We start from the raw sequence: 19,060 nt of genomic DNA on the forward strand, positions 1-19,060 counted from the left end.
TAAAAAAAAATAGAAAGAAAGAAGATACAGAATAATCAAAAAATACAGAATAATTAAACAATGGGGACGGAGGGAGGGAGGGTGAATAAGGCGAAATGAGCCTGCACAGTTGGGGGCTATGGGTGAATGGTGGAATATTGCGTTGGGGGAACGGCTTGCGTTGGGGGAACGGGTGAGTGGTGGAATATTGCGTTGGGGGAACGGGTGAGTGGTGGAATATTGCGTTGGGGGAACGGGTGAGTGGTGGAATATTGCGTTGGGGAACGGCTTGCGTTGGGGGACCAAGCCTCCCGTGTGACGGACCCATCGGGTCCCACTTGGTCTAGTTTTTAATAAAAGTATACATGGTTGTTCTTGCAGGTAGAAAAGAAAAAACATTGTATCAATAAAAGTCTGGTTATCGGAGAGGTACTTTCCACAGCTGACCTTGCGACTGGAGTAAAGGTAAGGGAAAACTTGGTATTCGGATGCGAGGGAGTTTTTGATCAATGTCACTGAAATATAGGCTGCAACATGAGTATCTAGGGCAAGTTGTACTTCAATATGATCATGGCTGATCATCCAGCTCAGTATCCTGTACCTGCCTTCTCTCCATACCCCTGGGTCCCTTTAGCCACAAGGGCCACATCTAACTCCCTCTTAAATATAGCCAATGAACTGGCCTCAACTACTTTCTGTGGCAGAGAATTCCACATTCACCACTCACTGTATGAATTTTTTTTTTTCTCTTCTCGGTCCTAAAAGACTTCCTCCTTATCCTTAAACTGTGACCCCTTGTTCTGGACTTCCCCAACATCGGGAACAATCTTCCTGCATCTAGCCTGTCCAACCCCTTAAGAATTTTGTAAGTTTCTATAAGATCCCCCCCCCCTCAATCTAAATTCTTCTTCAGGTTGAGTCCGTAACGTCCCACTCCAGTGCGGAGGCGGTTTGGGGCTTTCCAGGTAGTACAAGGCAGGTGGTGTCCTGGTGCCATCTGGTGTTTAGTTTTGCTGCCTGGCACGGTTGGCTCTGGTTCCGAGTGTTTCTTATTAAGCTGCAGCAAGTAATGCGCCTGTCCCACTTACGCGACCTTTTCGGCGACTGCCAGCACCCGTCACAGGTCGTTGCAGGCCTGCGAAAATGTTCAGCATGTTGAAAATCCAGCGGCGACCAGAAAGACGCTACGACTCTTTGGGCGACTGAGGAGACGACTCACGACCGTACAGGCGACATGTCGCGGGGTGAAGCCTGGACGGTCGTGAGTAGTCGCCCAAAGAGTCGTGCCTTGTTCTGGTCGCCGCTGGATTCTCAACATGTTAAACATTTTTGGCCACCTGCCGCGACCGATGACGGGTGCCGGCAGTCGCCGAAAAAATTGCGTAAGTGGGACAGGCCCATAAGAGTTTAATTGTTCCTTTGCTGGTATTGTGGCAATGAAATGCTCTTGACCCTTGGTTGTTGGCTTCCCCAGTGGGGGGGGACGGCAGCGGCAGTGTTGATGCCTCACAGCGCCAGAGACCCGGGTTCGATCCTGACTACGAGTGCTGTCTGTATGGAGTTTGTTCATTCTCCCCGTGATCTGTGTGGGTTTTCTCCGGGTGCTCCGGTTTCCTCCCACACTCCGAAGACATACAGGTTCGTCAGTTAATTAGCGTTGGTAAGATTGTAAATTGTCCCTAGTGTGTAGGATAGTGCTAGTGTACGAGGTGATCGCTGTTCGGGGCAGACTCGGTGGGCCGAAGGGCCTGTTTCCGTGCTGTATCTAAAATTAAATTAAAAGACTGAACAGGAGTGTTTAAGAAAGAACTGCAGATGCTGGAAAAATCAAAGGTGAACAAAAATGTTGGAGAAACTCAGTGGGTGAGTCAGCATCTATGGATTCAGTCTGAAGAAGTCAGAGTCAAGAGTCAATTTAATTGTCATTTGGACCCCTAGAGGTCCAAACGAAATGCCGTTTCTGCAGCCATACATTACACACAAATAGACCCAGACACAACATAATTACAATTTTACATAAACATCCATCACATAGCTGTGATGGAAGGCCAAAAAAAAACTTATCTCTCCACTGCACTCTCCCCGCCCCCGATGTCAGAGTCAAAGTCAAAGCCCCCGGCTGGCGATGGCGATTGTCCCGCGGCCATTGAAGCCACGCCGGGTGGTGCGAGGTCGCACACCGGGTCTTGGTGTTGGAGCCCCCGGTGTGCGCTCGCAAGTACCCGCGGCCATTCCAAGCCGCGCGGGGCGGTGTAGTGAGGCCCCGCTCCATGAGCTCTTCAACCCCGCAACTCGGGCGGGAGAATTCTCCGTTGCAGGAGCCCCGAAAAGCGGTCTCTCTCCAGGGATCCGCGGGCTCCTGGTGCCGCTGTCCGCAGACCCGCAGCAGCAGCCTCCGACTCAGCAGCGGCATCGGCAGCAGCAGCAGCAGCAGCAGCAGCAGCAGCAGCGTTCCTCCACCGCTCCGGTCTCGGCCAGCTCCGCGACGGCAACGGTGAGTCGACACCTGAGTCCCCGGCTTCTTCCTGTTGGAGGCCGCTCCTCATTGCGGCCTCAACGACAACGGAACCCGACGAGAAAAAGTCGGGTCTTCAGTGCAGGGAGAGATTTAAAAGTTTCCCCCCCTCCCACCACACCCCCCCCCCCCCCACACACACACCCCAACAAAAAATAACAAAAACTACATTTAAACACAGACAAAAAATAATAAAAACGCGGACAGACTGCAGAGGCCGCTGCTGGCCAGAGCCGCGCCGCCTACCGGTCTTAACCCGTAACTTCACCTATTCCTTCGCTCCTTAGATGCTGCCTCACCAGCTGAGTTTCTCCAACATTTGTGTCTACACCACACAGGAAGATTGCTTTGTATCCTACCTTTGCTCAGTCTGCATGAGTGACCTTGAGATCCCTGTTGGCAGCCACTTCAATTAATATAATAATAATAATATATTTTATTGTCATTGCACATAGGTGCAACGAGGTTTGGTATGCAGCTTCCATCCGATGTCATAACTTAAACAACTAATAACATTTAGATACCCAAAGAAACATGATTTATAAAAAAGAACAGTAAAACAGTAAAGCAGTCTAAAGTGCAAATATGTCTGAGCCGGGTCCATGTGCGACGTGACCATCCGAGGGAGACAGTCCATGGGGGTGGGGGGCACTCAGCAGGGCCGGTTCAGAGCAGCTATAGCTCTGGGGATGAAGCTGTTCCTAAGTCTGGAGGTGCGGGCGTAGAAGGCCTTGGAACGTCTGCTGGAAGGTAGAAGTTCGGACAGACTATTGCAAGGGTGTGAGGAGTCTTTATGGATGCTGGCGGCCTTCCTGAGGCACCGTGTGTGGTAGATGCCCTCCAAGGCTGGTAGCGGTGTCCCAATGATCCTCTGCGCTCTGTGGACGACGCGCTGAAGAGCTCTCCTCTCCGCCTCCGTGCAGCTGAGATACCACACAGAGATGCCATACGTTAATATGCTCTCTGTGGTGCAGCGGTAGAAGGTTGTCAGCAGCTGTTGGGGCAGACCAGTCTTTTTTAATGTCCTCAGGAAGAACAGTTGTTGCTGTGCCTTGTTGACCAGCACAGCGGTGTTGGTGGACCATGTGAGGTCCTCTGAGATGTGAGTGCCCAGAAACCTATAGCTGGACACTCTCTCCACACTGTCCCCGTTTGACAGAGATTGGTTGATATCTCCCTATATCTACTGGTGATAGTGGGTAGGGTACCCATTTTGTGTGCTTTTCCCGATTGGTTATGGATCCATGTGCTGAAGTTGTTTCTCTTGTTTTTCCTAACCTGTAGATGGGTGTGGTGTGCTGGTTGTTTGGTGGGGCTATCATCAACCTTGGCAGCCAGGTACACATTGAGAAGTGGCTTCAGCCGTTGAAGGTATGTATCTATCCATGCACACTATGTGATTGGAAATTCATTGCACTTGTGCTGTTTGCTTGCAAAATCATTATAGTTCAGAACAACAGACAGCCAACCATGTCATCTCTGGGTGCCCGCTCCACCACCCACCAAATGGAGCTGTGTCAGGGCCTGGCAGACATTGACGCCAACAGAGACAACAATCTGGCTGCTCAACACCCACCCGGCTTGAGATCTAACTATTCCTTGGGTTTATTTATGTTTCATTCGCAAGAAGAAGAAGAAGATTATAGCTCCGTGTTGGAAGATTCTTGGAAAGAGTGCAGAAAATGTTTAGACAATAGCCAATAGGTGTAGGAGTAGGCCATTCGGCCCTTCGAGCCAGCACAGCCATTCAATGTGATCATGGCTGATCATCCCCAATCAGTACCCCATTCCTGCCTTCTCCCCATATCCCCTGGCTCCGCTATTTGTAAGAGCCCTATCTAGCTCTCTTGAAAGTATCCAGAGAACCCGGCCTCCACCTCTACGCTGAGGCAGAGAATTCCACAGACTCACCACTCTCTGTGAGAAAAAATGTTTCCTCATCTCCGTTCTAAATGGCTTACTCCTTATTCTTAAACTGGGTGTGACCCCTGGTTCTGGACTCCCCGAACATCGGGAACATGTTTCCTGCCTCTAGCGTGTCCATATGTTATATATTTCAATCTTATATGCTAATCTGATACGTCACGTGTACTGAGATATACTAAAAAGCTTTAGTTGCGTGCCAACCAGTCAATGGAAAGACAATACATGATTACAATCGAGCCGTCCACAGTGCACAGATACATAATAAGGGAATAACGTTTTGTGCAAGATAAAGTCCAGTGGAGTACAATTATAGTCTGAGGGTCTCCAATGAGGTAGATGGTAGCTCAGGACCGCTCTCTTGTTGTTGGTAGGATGGTTCCGTTGCCTGATAACAGCTGGGAAGAAATGTCCCTGAATCTGGAGGTGATGATGAAAACAAACGATGATTCACCAGGATGCTACCTGGGCTTGTGGGCTTGAGTTACAGAGAGGTTGGATAGGCTGGGATTTTTTTTCTTTACAGCGTAGGAGGCCGAGGGGTGACCTTATTGAGGTGTACAAGATCATGTGAACGCGCACAGTCTGTTTCCCAGGGTAGAGGATCTGTGGAGAAGGCAGGAACGGGGTACAGATTGTGAATGATTAGCCATGATCACATTGAATGGCAGTGCTGGCTCGAAGGGCAGAATGGCCTACTCCTGCACCTATTGTCTATTGTGACAATAAATTAAACTAGACTAATTATTATTTCCTTCTTCTTATTTCAGTCAGTGGCCACTGACGACTATCCCTCATCTACTGCGCCCTTGGTCTCCCCACCTTGTACAGCACTTGATCTTGATGGGTTTATTAAGGACAATCAGCATGGCTTTGCATGGGGCAGGTCATGTTTTGTTGAGAAGGTGGCAAAGGTCACAAGTTCACAAGTTATAGGAGTAGAATTAGGCCCTTCGTCCCATCAACTCCACTATTCAATCATGGCTGACCTCTGCCTCCTAAACCAATTTTCCTGCCTCCTCCCCATAATCCTTGACTCCCGTTCTAATCAAGAACCTGTCTAGCTCTGCCTTAAAAATATCCACTGACTTGGTCGAAGGTGAAACGATGAACGTTTAAGGGCCTGTCCCGGTTTCACGACCTAATTCACGACCTTTTTTACTCGTGGACATTTTTCATCATGCTAGAAAAAACGCCCCGACCTACTTGATGCCATGAGTACCCACGACTAGCATCACGGCCTGCCTACGACCTACCTACGACCTTGTGACGACCCATGCTGCGAGTTTGAGTCGAGGGCAAACTCGGCAGAGATTGTGAATTAGGTCGTGAAAGTGGTACAGCCCCTTTAAGCGGGACCTGAGGGGGGTGGGCGGGTGGGGCGACTTTTTCATGAGATGGTTAATCCGTTTCTGGATGAAAATGTTTGTGCATTTTGTAGAGAATGAGTTTGCTGGGACTGATGCCCAGAAATCTGGAGAGATAAAGCCAGGAACGAAATCAAAAAGGAAGGAGTACATTTGAAATTTGCTGATGCAACAGAGTGGGATCTGCAGCCACAATTCATGCAGGATTACAGGAAGGAATAATTGGTGGACAAAAATGCTGGAGAAACTCAGCGGGTGAGGCAGCATCTATGGAGTGAAGGAAATAGGTGGCGTTTCGGGTCGAGACCCTTCTTCAGACTGATGTGTGAGTAGGGGAGGGCAGGAAGAAGAAAGGAAGAGGTGGAGACAGTGGGCTGTGGGGGAGCTGGGGAGGGGAGGGGAAGGATGGAGAAAGCAGGGACTACCTGAAATAGGAGGTCAATGTTCATACCGCTTGAGTGTAAACTACTCAAGTGAAATATGAGGTGCTGCTCCTCCAATTTACGCTGGGACTCACTCTGGCCATGGAGGAGGCCCAGGACAGAAAGGTCGGATTGGGAATGGGAGGGGGAGTTGAAGTGCTGAGCCACCGGGAGATTAGGTTGGTTATTGTGAACCGAGCGGAGGTGTTGGGCGAAGCGATCGCCAAGCCTACGCTTGGTCTCACCGATGTAGAGCAGCTGACACTTAGAGCAGCGGATGCAATAGATGAGGTTGGAGGAGGTGCAGGTGAACCTCTACCTCACCTGGAAAGGCATGGGTCCTGGATGGAGTCAAGTGGGGAGGTAAAGCAACAAGTGTAGCATTTCCTGCGGTTGCAAGGGAAAGTACCAGGGGAGGGGGTGGTTTGGATGGGAAGGGATGAATTGACCAGGAAGGAATCAGTAAGTCAGTTCGTCTTTGTCCGTTGGTCTTTGTCATAATCAGACAAGGAAAGGTTGAAGAGAAATCGTGCTGTTTACTCCTGACTGTTTCCCCTTCAATCATCTCACAGGACTTGAAGTTGACGGGGATGTTTGCAATGACTGAACGTGGACATGGCAGTAATGTGAGAGGCATTCAGACTCAAGCAACCTACGATCCAGCATCCCAGGTAATCGACTGAATGATACATGGAGGCAACTGCAGATGCCTGAATGTCGACCTTGGTACACGTGACAATACACTAAACTCAAACTCCAGCACCTTGCGTTCATGGATCAATAGACAATAGGTGCAGGAGTAGGCCATTCGGCCCTTCGAGCCAGCACCGCCATTCAATGTGATCGTGGCTGTTATAGGAAAGATGCCAGTAAGGTGCAGAGGAGATTTACGAGGATGATAATAATAATATTACATTTTATATATGGGCGCCTTTCAAGAGTCTCAAGGACACCTTACAAAAATTTAGCAAGTAAAGGAAAAACATGTAAGGGGAATGAAATAAATAGTAGAGACATGACTAGTACACAAAGTAAAGACAGAATTCAATACAAAACACAATATGAGGCAATTCAAGCACAGATGAAAAGGGAGGGGGACATGGGGCTAAGGATAGGCAGAGGTGAAGAGATGGGTCTTGAGGTGGGACTGGAAGATGGTGAGGGACACAGAATTGCGGATCAGTTGGGGGAGGGAGTTGCAGAGCCTGGGAGCTGCCCTGGAGAAGGCTCTGTCCCCAAAACTGCGGAGGTTGGACGGAGGATGTTGCCAGGCACCAAGTGCCTGAGTTGCAGGGACAGTTGGGCATGCTAGGAGTTTATTCCTTGCAGCACAGGCTGAATGGTGATCTCATAAAGATCTATCAAATGATGAGGGGAACAGAGTTGAATGCACAGTGTATTTTTCCTAGGAGTAGGGGAATCAAGAACCAGAGGACAGAAGTTTAAAGTGATAGGGGAAAGGTTTAACAGGAAGCTGAGGGACAACATTTCTGCACAGTGGGTGTGTGGAACGAGCTGCCAGAGGAGGATGTTGAGACACTTTCTACAGCAACATTTAAAGGCAGTTGGACAGGTACATGGATCGGAAGGATTTAGTGGGATATGGGCCAAACGCTAGAAAATAGAGCACTCGGCGTGCCCAAAGAATGTGTAGTGTACAGGCCGGGTTTCTGGTCTGCTTTTTTCTTCAAACTGATGGAGTTGGGGGGGGGGGGGGGGGGGGGGGGGGGGGGAATAAAGCTGGAAGAGAGGTGGGAGTGGGACAAGGCTGGTAAGTGATGGGTGGATACAGGTGAGGGGGGGGGGGGGGGGGGGTTGATTGGCAGATGATTGAACAAAAGGCCAAAAATGACAAGACAAAAAGTCTGAGGTGGAATTAAGGAGGGAAGAGGCATGAAGCCAGAGGGGGAGAATACAGGGTGAAGGGGGCAGGGGGAAGGCATAAACGGTTGCACATCCAGGTAGGGCACAAGAAAGAGAAGGGGGGGAACTAATCTCCAAATCTGAGGAAGGACATTATTGCCATAGAGGGAGTGCAGAGAAGGTTCACCAGACTGATTCCTGGGATGTCAGGACTGTCTTATGAAGGAAGACTGGATAGACTTGGTTTATACTCTCTAGAATTTAGGAGATTGAGAGGGGATCTTATAGAAACTTACAAAATTCTTAAGGGGTTGGACAGGCTAGATGCAGGAAGATTGTTCCCGATGTTGGGGAAGTCCAGGACAAGGGGTCACAGCTTAAGGATAAGGGGGAAATCCTTTAAAACTGAGATGAGAAGAACTTTTTTCACACAGAGAGTGGTGAATCTCTGGAACTCTCTGCCGCAGAGGGTAGTTGAGGCCACAGTTCATTGGCTATATTTAAGAGGGAGTTAGATGTAGCCCTTGTGGCTAAGGGGATCAGGGGGTATGGAGAGAAGGCAGGTACGGGATACTGAGTTGGATGATCAGCCATGATCATATTGAATGGCGGTGCAGGCTTGAAGGGCCGAATGGCCTACTCTTGCACCTAATTTCTATGTTTTTATGTTTCTATGTTTCTAACTAGATGGGAGTGTTCTAGTTACAGGTACCTAAAATTGGAGAATTCAATCTTCATACCATTGGGGTGCAAGCTACCCAACGCGGAATACGAGGAGCTTTTCCTCCAGTTTGCGTGTGGCCTCACTCTGCCAATACAGGAGGCCCAGGGCAGAAAGATCGTTATTGGAGTTAAAATAGTTAGCAACCGGGAGATCCAGCAGGCCTTGGCGGACCGAGCATAATGTTTGGCATAACGGCTTCGTGAAGGAAATAACCTTGCGGGTGGGTGTATGGTCAGGGCATCTTTCTGGGATGTTACCGCCACGTGAAACAAAGAACTACAGATGCTGATTGAAACTTCATAATGCGGGAGAGGCAGCATCTCTGGAGAGAAGGAAAGGGTGACGTTTAGGGTCGAGACCCTTCTTCAGACTGTTTACCAATGTGCGACAAATTGGTGGACAGATGGGTGGAGAAGGTATCTGTCTCGCTTGCCTTAATTGGGAAGGTCATTGAGTACAAACGTTGGGACATGTTGCAGCCGTACAAATCGTTGGTGGGACCACACTTGGAGCACTTGTGTGTAGTTCTGGTCACCCAGCTACAGGAAGGATGTCATTAAGGTGATAGGGTGCAGAAGAGATTCACCTGGATGTTACCTGGGCTTGTGGGCTTGGGTTACAGGGAGAGGTTGGATAGGCTGGAGTGTAGGAGGTTGAGGGATGAGCGATAAAGTGAACGCTCAGAGTCTTTCGGCCCAGGGGAGAGAATTCTAAAACATAGAAGGCATAGGCTTAAGGTGAGAGGGGAGAGATTTAAGTGGGACCTCGGGGTCAACGTTCAGTCAGAGGGTTGTCCATTTCTGGAGACGAGCTGCCAGAGGAAGCTGTAGAAGCAATACAATTAAAACATAAACAACATCATTTGATCAGATATATAGACAATAGGTGCAGGAGTAGGCCATTCGGCCCTTCGAGCCAACACCACCATTCAATGTGATCATGGCTGATCATCCCCAATCAGTACCCCGTTCCTGCCTTATCCCCATATCCCCTGACTCCGCTATCTTTAACAGCCCTATCTAGCTCTCTCTTGAAAGTATCCAGAGAACTGGCCTCCACTACCCTCTGAGGCAGAGAATTCCAGAGGAATGGTTAGAGGGATTTGGACCAAATGCAAGTAAATGGGACTGGCCCAGTATAGCAGCTTGGTTGGCATGGACAAGATGGGCTGAAGGGCCTATTTCCATCCAGTACAGGTCTGCGACTATGTTTCCATGTTAGTAAGCTGGGATGTAGTAACCTCGCTTCAAAGAGAAATCTGTGACGTCGCGGCCAAAAAGAAATGAAAATGAGTAACAAAATGAAATTTTTGTCATTCTATAGGAGTTTATCATTCACACGCCGTGCGAAGATGCGGAGAAGATGTACATCGGGAATGCAATGAAGGGGAACGATGCTGCCGTGTTTGCACAGCTGATCGTTAACGGAGAATTGCTAGGTTTGTGTCTCTTGTTGCTTCTGTTTTGCACCTGCTGTGGAATGGTGAGAAAAAACAAAGTCTAAGCATGTTTGTGCATTCAGTCAATGCAGAATATTTCATTTATAGAAACATAGAAAATAGGTGCAGGTGTAGGCCATTCGCCCCATTCGAGACAGCACCGCCATTCAATGTGATCATGGCTGATCATCTAAAACAAAGTACCCCATTCCTGCTTTCCCCCCCCACATCCCTTGATTCTGTTAGCCCTAAGAGCTAAATCTCTCTCTTGAAAATTGGCCTCCACTGCCTTCTGTGGCAGATAATTCCACAGATTCACAACTATGTGAGTTTTTCCTCATCTCAGTCCTAAATGGCCAACCTCTTATTCTTAAACTGTGGCCCCTGGTTCTGGACTCCCCCAGCATCAGCAACATTTTTTCCTGCATCTAGCCTGTCCAATCCTTAATATGTCTCTAAAAGATTCCCTCTCATCCTTCTAAAGTCCAGTCGACCCATTACTTCATCATATGCCATCCCGAGGATATACCTGGTGAACCTACGCTGTTCTCCCTCAATAGCAAGAATGTTCTTCCTCAAATTAGGAGACCGCAACTGCACACAATACTCCAGGTGTGGTCTCACTCGGGCCCTATACAACTGCAGATGGACCTCCTTGTTCCTAAACTCAAATCCTCTCACAATGAAGGCCAATTGGCTTTCTTCAATGTCTGCTGTACCTGCATGCTTACTTTCAGTGACTGACAGTACGAGCACACCCATATCCCATTGTACTTCCCCTTTTCCTAACCTGACGCTATTCAGATAATAATCTGCCTTCCTGTTCTTGCCACCAAAGTGGATAACCTCACATTTATTCACATTGTACTGCATCTGCCATGCATCTGTCCATTCACCCAACCTATCCAAGTCACCTTGCAGCCTCATAACATCGTCATCGCAGCTCACACTGCAACCCAGCTTTGTGTCATCCGCAAACTTCCAATCCCTCGTCTAAATCGTTAATATATATTGTAAATAACTGGGGTCCCAGCACCGAGCCTTGCGGCACAGCACTAGTCACTGCCTGCCATTCTGAAAAGGAGCTGTTAATCCCTACTCTTTGTTTCCTGTCTGCCAACCAGTTCTCTATAGGGTCAATACCCTACCCCCAATACCATGTGCTCTAACTTTGCCCATTAATCTCTTGTGTGGGACTTTGTCAAATACTTTTTGAAAGTCCAGATACACCACATCCACTGGCTCTCCCTTATCCATTCTACTTGTTACATCCTCAAAAAATTCCCGATTAGTCAAGCATGATTTCCCCTTCATAAATCCATGCTGACTGACCGATCCAGCCACTGCTTTCCAAATGCGCTGCTATGACATCTTTAACAATTGACTCCAGCATCTTCCCCACTACCGATGTAAGGCTAACTGGCCTATAATTCCCTGTTTTCTCTCTCCCTCCTTTCTTTAAAAAGTGTAGTTACATTGGCTCCCCTTTACCTCCAATCCACAGGAACTGATCCAGTAGAGAGAACTTTGGAAAATGACCACCAAAGCATCCACGATTTCTAGGCACCTCCTTGAGTACTCTGGGATGCGACCATCATGCCCTGGGGATTTATCTGCCTTCAGTCCTAACTGTTTACCTAACACAATTTCCTGATTTATGTGGATTCCCTTCAGTTCCTCCCTCCCACTAGATCCTCGGTCCCTTAGTATTTCCGGGAGATTGTTTTTTTCCCTCGGTCCCCTAGTATTTCCGGGAGTACTTGTTTAACTGTTCTGCCTCACTGTTTCCCCATTTAAAAAATCACCTGTCTCTGACTGTAAGGGACCTACATTTGTCTTCACTAATCTTTTCCTCTTCACATCTCTAAAGAAGCTTTTACAGTCAGTTGTTATATTCCCCACAAGCTTTCTTTCATGCTCTTTTTTTCCCTCCTCTGAATTAACCCCTTTGGCCTCCTCTGTTGAGTTCTAAATTTCTCCCAGTCCTCCGGTTTGCTGCTTCTTCTGGCCCAGGTATATGCCTCTTTCTTGGATTTAACACTATCCTTGATTTCCCTCATTTGCCACGGTTGAGTCGTCTTCCCCGTTTTATTTTTTTGCCAGACAGGGATGAACAATTTTTGGAGTTCATCCGTGCCGTCTTTAAAATTTTGCCATTGCATCTCCACCGTCAACCCTTTAAGTATAACTTGCCCGTCTATCCTAGCCAATTCCCATCTCATACCTTCAAAGTCTCCTTTATTTAAGTTCAGGACCTTAGTCTCTGAATTAACCGTGTCACTCTCCATCCAAATGCAGAATTACACCATATCATGGTCACTGTTGCCCAAGGGGCCTTACACAACAAGATTGCTGACTGTACTTCCTTATTACACAATGCCCAATCTAAGATGGCCTGCCCTCTAGTTGGTTCCTCTACATATTGGTTTAAAAAACCATCCCATATATATTTCAGGAAATCCTCCTCCTCGGTGCTGTTACCAATTTGGTTGGCCCAATCTTGACTTTGGTTGACTTTCAGAAAGCATTTGATAAGGTCCCACATAGGAGATTAGTGGGCAAAATTAGGCCACATGGTATTGGGGGTAAAGTGTTGACATGGATAGAAAATTGGTTGGCAGACAGGAAACAGAAGAGTAGGGATTAACGGGCCCCTTTCAGAATGGCAGGCAGTGACTAGTGGGGCATCGCAAGGCTCGGTGCTGGGACCGCAGCTATTTACAGTATGTATCAATGATTTGGATGAAGGGATTCAAAGTAACATTAGCAAATTTGCAGATGACACAAAGCTGGTTGGCAGTGTGAACTGTGAGGAGGATGATTCTATGAGAATGCAGGGTGACTTGGACAGATTGGGGGAGTGGGCAGATGCATGGCAGATAGAGTTTAATGTGGATAAATATGAGGTTATCCACTTTGGTAGCAAAAACAGGAAGACAGATTACTATCTAAATGGCCTCGTTGGGAAAAGGGGAAGTACAACGGGATCTGGGGGTCCTTGTTCATCAGTCTATGAAAGTAAGCATGCAGGTACAGCAGGCAGTGAAGAAAGCGAATGGCATGTTGGCCTTTATAACAAGAGGAATCGAATAGAGCAAAGAGGTCCTTCTGCAGTTGTACAGAGCTCTAATAAGACCACACCTGGAGTATTGTGTGCAGTTTTGGTCCCCTAACTTGAGGAAGGGCATTCTTGCTATTGAGGGAGTGCAGTGTAGGTTTACAAAGTTAATTCCCGGGATGGCGCGACTGTCATATGCTAAGAGAATGGAGCGGCTGGGCTTGTACACTCTGGAGTTTAGAATGATGAGAGGAGATCTCATTGAAACATATAAGACTGTTAAGGGTTTGGACAAGTTAGAGGCAGGAAACATGTTCCCGATGTTGGGGGAGTTCAGAACCAGGGGCCACAGTTTAAGAATAAGGGGTAAGCCATTTAAAACGGAGACGAGGAAACATTTTTTCTCACAGAGAGTGGTGAGTCTGTGGAATTCTCTACCTCTGAGGGCGGTGGAGGCAGGTACTCTGGATACTTTCAAGAGAGAGCTAGATAGGGCTCTTAAAAAATAGCAGAGTCAGGCGATATGGGGAGAAGGCGGGAACGGGGTACTGAGTTGGATGATCAGCCATGATCACATTGAATGGTGGTGCTGATTCGAAGGACCAAATGGCCTACTCCTGCACCTATTGTCTATTGACCCCCACCCCCCCCCCCCCCCACCCCCCCCCCCCCCCCCCCCCCCCCCCCCCCACCCCCCCCCCCCCCCCCCCCCCCCCCCCCCCCCCCCCCCCCCCCCCCCCCCCCCCCCCCCCCTATTCCCCCGATCTCTGCCTACTGATGAGCAAATTTTACATGGTGATCTCTGACCATTGATGGTATACCAAGACAAAAGTAAAGTGCTGGAGTAACTCAGTGTGTCAGGAAGACATGGAAAGTTTTGTCTTCTACCAACATCATCTAGTCCAGGCAACATTCTGGTAATCCTCTCCTGCACCCTCTCCTCATCTCGCCTGTTCTTGCACTAAATGTTGTATCCTTTATCCTCTTTGTATACACTGTGGATGGCCTGATTGTCCTCTTGGATAGTCTTTTCTTTGTTTGGAAAGCACGCGACAAAAAGCTTTTCACTGAACCTCAGTACACGTAACAATAATAAACTAAACTAAACCTCTTCTCCACCCTCTCTAAAGCCGCTGAATCTTTCCTGTAATATGGCAACCATAACTGCATGTATTACTCCAAATGCAGCCGTACCAAAGTCCTATAAAGCTGCATCATGATGTCCTGACTCAGTATCCTGACTGATGAAGGCAACCATACCATGTGCCTTCTTTACCACTCAAGAGTCAAGAATGTTTTATTGTCATATATCCCGGACGGGACAATGAAATTGTTACTTGCTGCAGCACAACACAATATGTAAACATTGTACATAACGGGGGGAACAAAAGAAAAAGTTTAATAAATAACAAATATAGTGCAAATAGCAAATATTTTGCAGTTCAGAGCTCAGAGTTTATTTGTTGTGTTTAATAGCCTGTTGGCTGTGGGGAAGTAGCTGTTCCTGAACCTGGACGTTATAGTCTTCAAGCTCCTGTACCTTCTTCCTGATGGCAGGAGTGAAATAAGTGTGTGGCCAGGGTGGTGTGGGTCCTTGACGATTTTGGCGGCCATTTTGAGGCAGCGACTGCGATAGATCTATCTACTTGTTTTGCCACTTTTAGGCTTGGGCCTCAAGATCCCTCTGTACATCGATGCTGTTAAGGATCTGGTCATTAATTGTATACATATCGTCCGTGGATTGTTACCTTGTCGTGGTGGAGAAGCTTGTGTGGACCTGAGATCCTGAGAGCGATGCCGTCTGGAGCGATGCTCCTGGTAGGGCCACCCATGGCGGTAAGGTCGAGGGGGAGGTCTCTGACAAAGAGCCAATCCAACCAAGACCTCAACGGTGGAACAGGCGGAGGACGATGGTGACCTTAGTGGAGCTAACGTCACAACGGCTGGGAAGGCGGATGAAGGCTGCGGCAGAAAAGGGTCTCCGGTCGTCTTGGACTCCATGCCACTGGATCCTGACCCAGATCTGTCAAGGACCGTGGGGTGGCTGTCTGTGCACCAGTCTCCCCACGTTAAACAAAGTCACGCACAGGCGCCCTCCATGAGAGGACAGTCGCACTCGTTTTCAGTGACTGCCGATGATGACTTTCCCCTTATATTTGAACTCCGAAAGTGCAACATCTCACATTTGTTTGTATAGACAATACACAATAGGTGCTGACTTGACTTATCTTAGTGTTTAAGAAAGAACTGCAGATGCCTGAAAAATCGAAGGTAGACAAAAATGCTGGAGAAACTCAGTGGGTGCAGCAGCATCGACGGAGCGAAGGAAATGTCTACCTGTTTATGTCCAAATCATTTATTTATATCAGAAAGATCAGTGGTCCCAGCACAGATCCCTGCGGAACTAAACCAGTCACTGCCCTCCAGCCTGAATAACCCCCTTCCATCATATCCCTCTGTGTTCCATCAGGATCTCACCAGCGACTAATTTACTGTTGTGTTGTGTCTTTTTATTTATTTTTCTAAATGTAAATACTGGTTCTGTTCTATTCTGTTCTGTAGGTTTTGCACAATCCGCAGGCATTGCCACTTTCATTTCACTGCACATCTTGTATGTGTATGTGACAAATAAACTTGACTTGACTTGTAAGCGGGGTGGAAGATTGCAACCTTCACGTGGTCCGCCCTGTTTCGACCAATGCAATCAACCCGGCATGCACAATCAAATAAGATCAAATAGAACAAGTTGTCCTCCAACTTTAGGCTGTGCACGTCATACGCAAGACGAAGAAGACTTGTAAACCAGGTCTGAATCCAAATGACCAAGTCAGCATTGGCCCTGTGTAACTTAATCTTCTGGATCTCCCTTAAGGAGTAAGTCATTTAGAACAGAGACGAGGAAACGCTTTTTCTCACAGAGAGTGGTGAGTCTGTGGAATTCTCTGCCTCAGAGGGTGGTGGAGGCAAGTTCTCTGGATGCTTTCAAGAGAGAGCTAGATAGGGCTCTTAAAGATAACGGAGTCAGGGGATATGGGGAGAAGGCAGGAATGGGGTACTGATTGGGGATGATCAACTATGATCACATTGAATGGTGGTGTTGGCTTGAAGGGCCAAATGGCCTGCTCCTGAACCTATTGTCTATTAATCACTCTCCATGCATCCATCTTTCATAACCCCCCGTCACATAACAAACGTCACCTATCCATGTTCTCCACAGATGCTGCCTGACCCACTGAGTTACTCCAGCACTCTGTGAAACGTCACCTATCCATGTTCTCCACAGATGCTGCCTGACCCGCTGAGTTACTCCAGCACTCTGTGAAACGTCACCTATCCATGTTCTCCACAGATGCTGCCTGACCCGCTGAGTTACTCCAGTACTCTGTGTTTAGTCCTGTTGTAAAGTTAGGTCGCAGTGACCTCTCTTTGTCACTGAACGCCATTACAGTGCGCCTGCTGGAATTTGGATGACCAGAAAATTATGATGATCAACTTTTACACTGGAAATCTTGGGGCAGTAAAACACGTGTCAAGAACAAAGATTGAAAATGGAGAGGCTTTTAAAATTTTTTATTTTTATTTCTTTATTTTTAAAAAAAACTGAAATGGCGGCGGCGCGGGCACATCGCGACGCCCTGTGTCTCCCAAAAATGGGAAAAATAGTGAGATTCCCCTTGTATGCTATGTCGCTCTTCCAGAGAGATGCTAAATGCATTTCGTTGTCTCTGTACTGTACACTGACAATGACAATTAAAGTTGAATCTGAATCTGAATCTGAGAAACATAAAAACATAGAAAATAGTTGCAGGAGTAGGCCATTCGGCCCTTCGAGCCAGCACCGCCATTCAATATGATCATCCAGAATGAATGAATGAATAAGTTTATTGGCCAAGTATTCACATACAAGGAATTTGCCTTGGTGCTCCGCGTGCAAGTGACAACATGACATACAGTGACAGTTAGGAATGACACATAAAATGTACAACATTAATAATAAAACATTATCGATTAAACATGTGAATTAATTAAAATACCAGAGCAAAAGGAGGCTACAGATTTTTGGTAATTGAGTAGATGCAGAATCAGTACCCCATTCCTGCTTGCTCCCCATACCTCTGGATTCCGTTAGCCCCAAGAGCCACATCCAACTCTGTCGTGAATACTGGCAATGTATGCGATGAAAAGTTGGCATTTTGATTTCTTTTTTCTCTCTGGTTCGCCTAACTTGTTATTCTGTAAGTTGGTTGGTGTTCTACTTTTAATGTCATCTTGTTTGTCATTTTTTGTTCAACAGGGCCTCACTGTTTTATTGTGCCAATTCGAGACCAAGAAGGCAATATGTATCCGGGGGTGACAGTTATTGATATGATGCACAAAGAAGGTGAGTTTGCTCAAGGTTTTAAGACAGGAGGTCACAGCTAAACAGTTAGGTTAGGTAAGGGGGCGGTACAGAGAGACCTGGGCATCCTTGTACACCGGTCACTGAAAGTTGGCGTGCAGGTACAGCAGGCAGTGAAGAAAGCTAATGGAATGTTGGCCTTCATAACAAGAGGATTTCAGTATAGGAGTAAAGAGGTTCTTCTGCAGTTGTGTAGGGCTCTGGTAAGACCACATCTGGAGTATTGTGTACAGTTTGGTCTCCTAATTTGAGGAAGGACATCCTTGTGAATGAGGCAGTAGGTTCACAAGATTGATCCCTGGGATGGCGGGATTGTCATATGAGGAAAGATTGAAAAGACTAGGCTTGTATTCACTGGAGTTTAGAAGGATGAGGGGAGGCATCTTATAGAAACATATAAAATTATAAAAGGACTGGACAAGCTAGATGCAGGAAAAATGTTCCCAATGTTGGGCGAGTCCAGGACCAGGGGCCACAGTTTAGAATAAAGGGGAGGCCATTTAAGACTGAGGTGAGAAAAAACTTTTTCACCCAGAGAGTTGTGAATTTGTGGAATTCCCTGCCACAGAGGGCAGTGGAGGCCAAGTCACTGGATGGATTTAAGAGAGAGTTAGATAGAGCTCTAGGGGCTAGTGGAGCCAAGGGATATGGGGAGAAGGCAGGCACGGGTTATTGATTGGGGCCAATGAATGGCGGTGCTGGCTCGAAGGGCCGAATGGCCGCCTCCTGCACCTATTTTCAATGGCGCATCATTTTCTGTTGGAATGAACGGCACCCGTTCCGTAAACAAATAAATAGTCGGCCCGGCGGCACAGCTGGTAGAGCCACTGCCTCCCTGCGCCAGTAACCCGGGTTCGATTCTGACATCGGCTGCTGCCTTTGGAGTTTGCGCATTCTCCCCGTGCAAAACAGAGCGGCAAGGTTCTTCTTCTTCTTGCGAATGAAACATAAACCAAAAGAATAGTAATATCTCAAGCCGGGTGTTGAGCAGCCAGGTTGTTGTCTCGTATCTAACACCAACACGTGGCACAGCTCAGTCTCCAGCGCGATAAAGGACCGTCAACTTCATCCGCCACTACTCGTCACAGGTTCATCAGACTGACAACATTCCACAAGCTCAAGAATACCACTATTGATCTATAACAAGAGGAGTTGAGTATAGCAGCAAAGAGGACCTTCTGCAGTGGTACAGAGCCCTAGTGAGACCACACCTGGCGTATTGTGTGCAGTTTTGGTCCCCTAATTTGAGTAAGGACATTCTTGCTATTGAGGAAGTGCAGCGTAGGTTTACAAAGTTAATTCCCGGGATGGCGCGACTGTCATATGCTGAGAGAATTAAGTTGCAAGAATACTTTTATTTTCCCAATCTATT

The 19,060-nt window shown here is 47.5% G+C and overlaps 1 protein-coding gene across 1 annotated transcript in view; it reads left to right on the plus strand.

The window, feature by feature from the left end:
- Positions 1-339: 339 nt before the first annotated feature.
- Positions 340-19,060, plus strand: part of acoxl (acyl-CoA oxidase-like) — a gene marked incomplete at its 5' end in the record, with an annotated part of 270,744 nt that continues 252,023 nt past the window's right edge. Inside the window, 5 exons of the mRNA XM_055631159.1 lie at positions 340-444; positions 3,779-3,865; positions 6,779-6,877; positions 10,117-10,231; positions 17,584-17,670. Of these exons, the coding sequence (XP_055487134.1) occupies positions 340-444; positions 3,779-3,865; positions 6,779-6,877; positions 10,117-10,231; positions 17,584-17,670 (493 nt within the window). The remainder of the gene's footprint in view (positions 445-3,778; positions 3,866-6,778; positions 6,878-10,116; positions 10,232-17,583; positions 17,671-19,060) is intronic.

This window comes from Leucoraja erinacea, unplaced genomic scaffold, assembly GCF_028641065.1.
Source record: "Leucoraja erinacea ecotype New England unplaced genomic scaffold, Leri_hhj_1 Leri_66S, whole genome shotgun sequence".
Lineage (NCBI taxonomy): Eukaryota > Metazoa > Chordata > Chondrichthyes > Rajiformes > Rajidae > Leucoraja > Leucoraja erinaceus.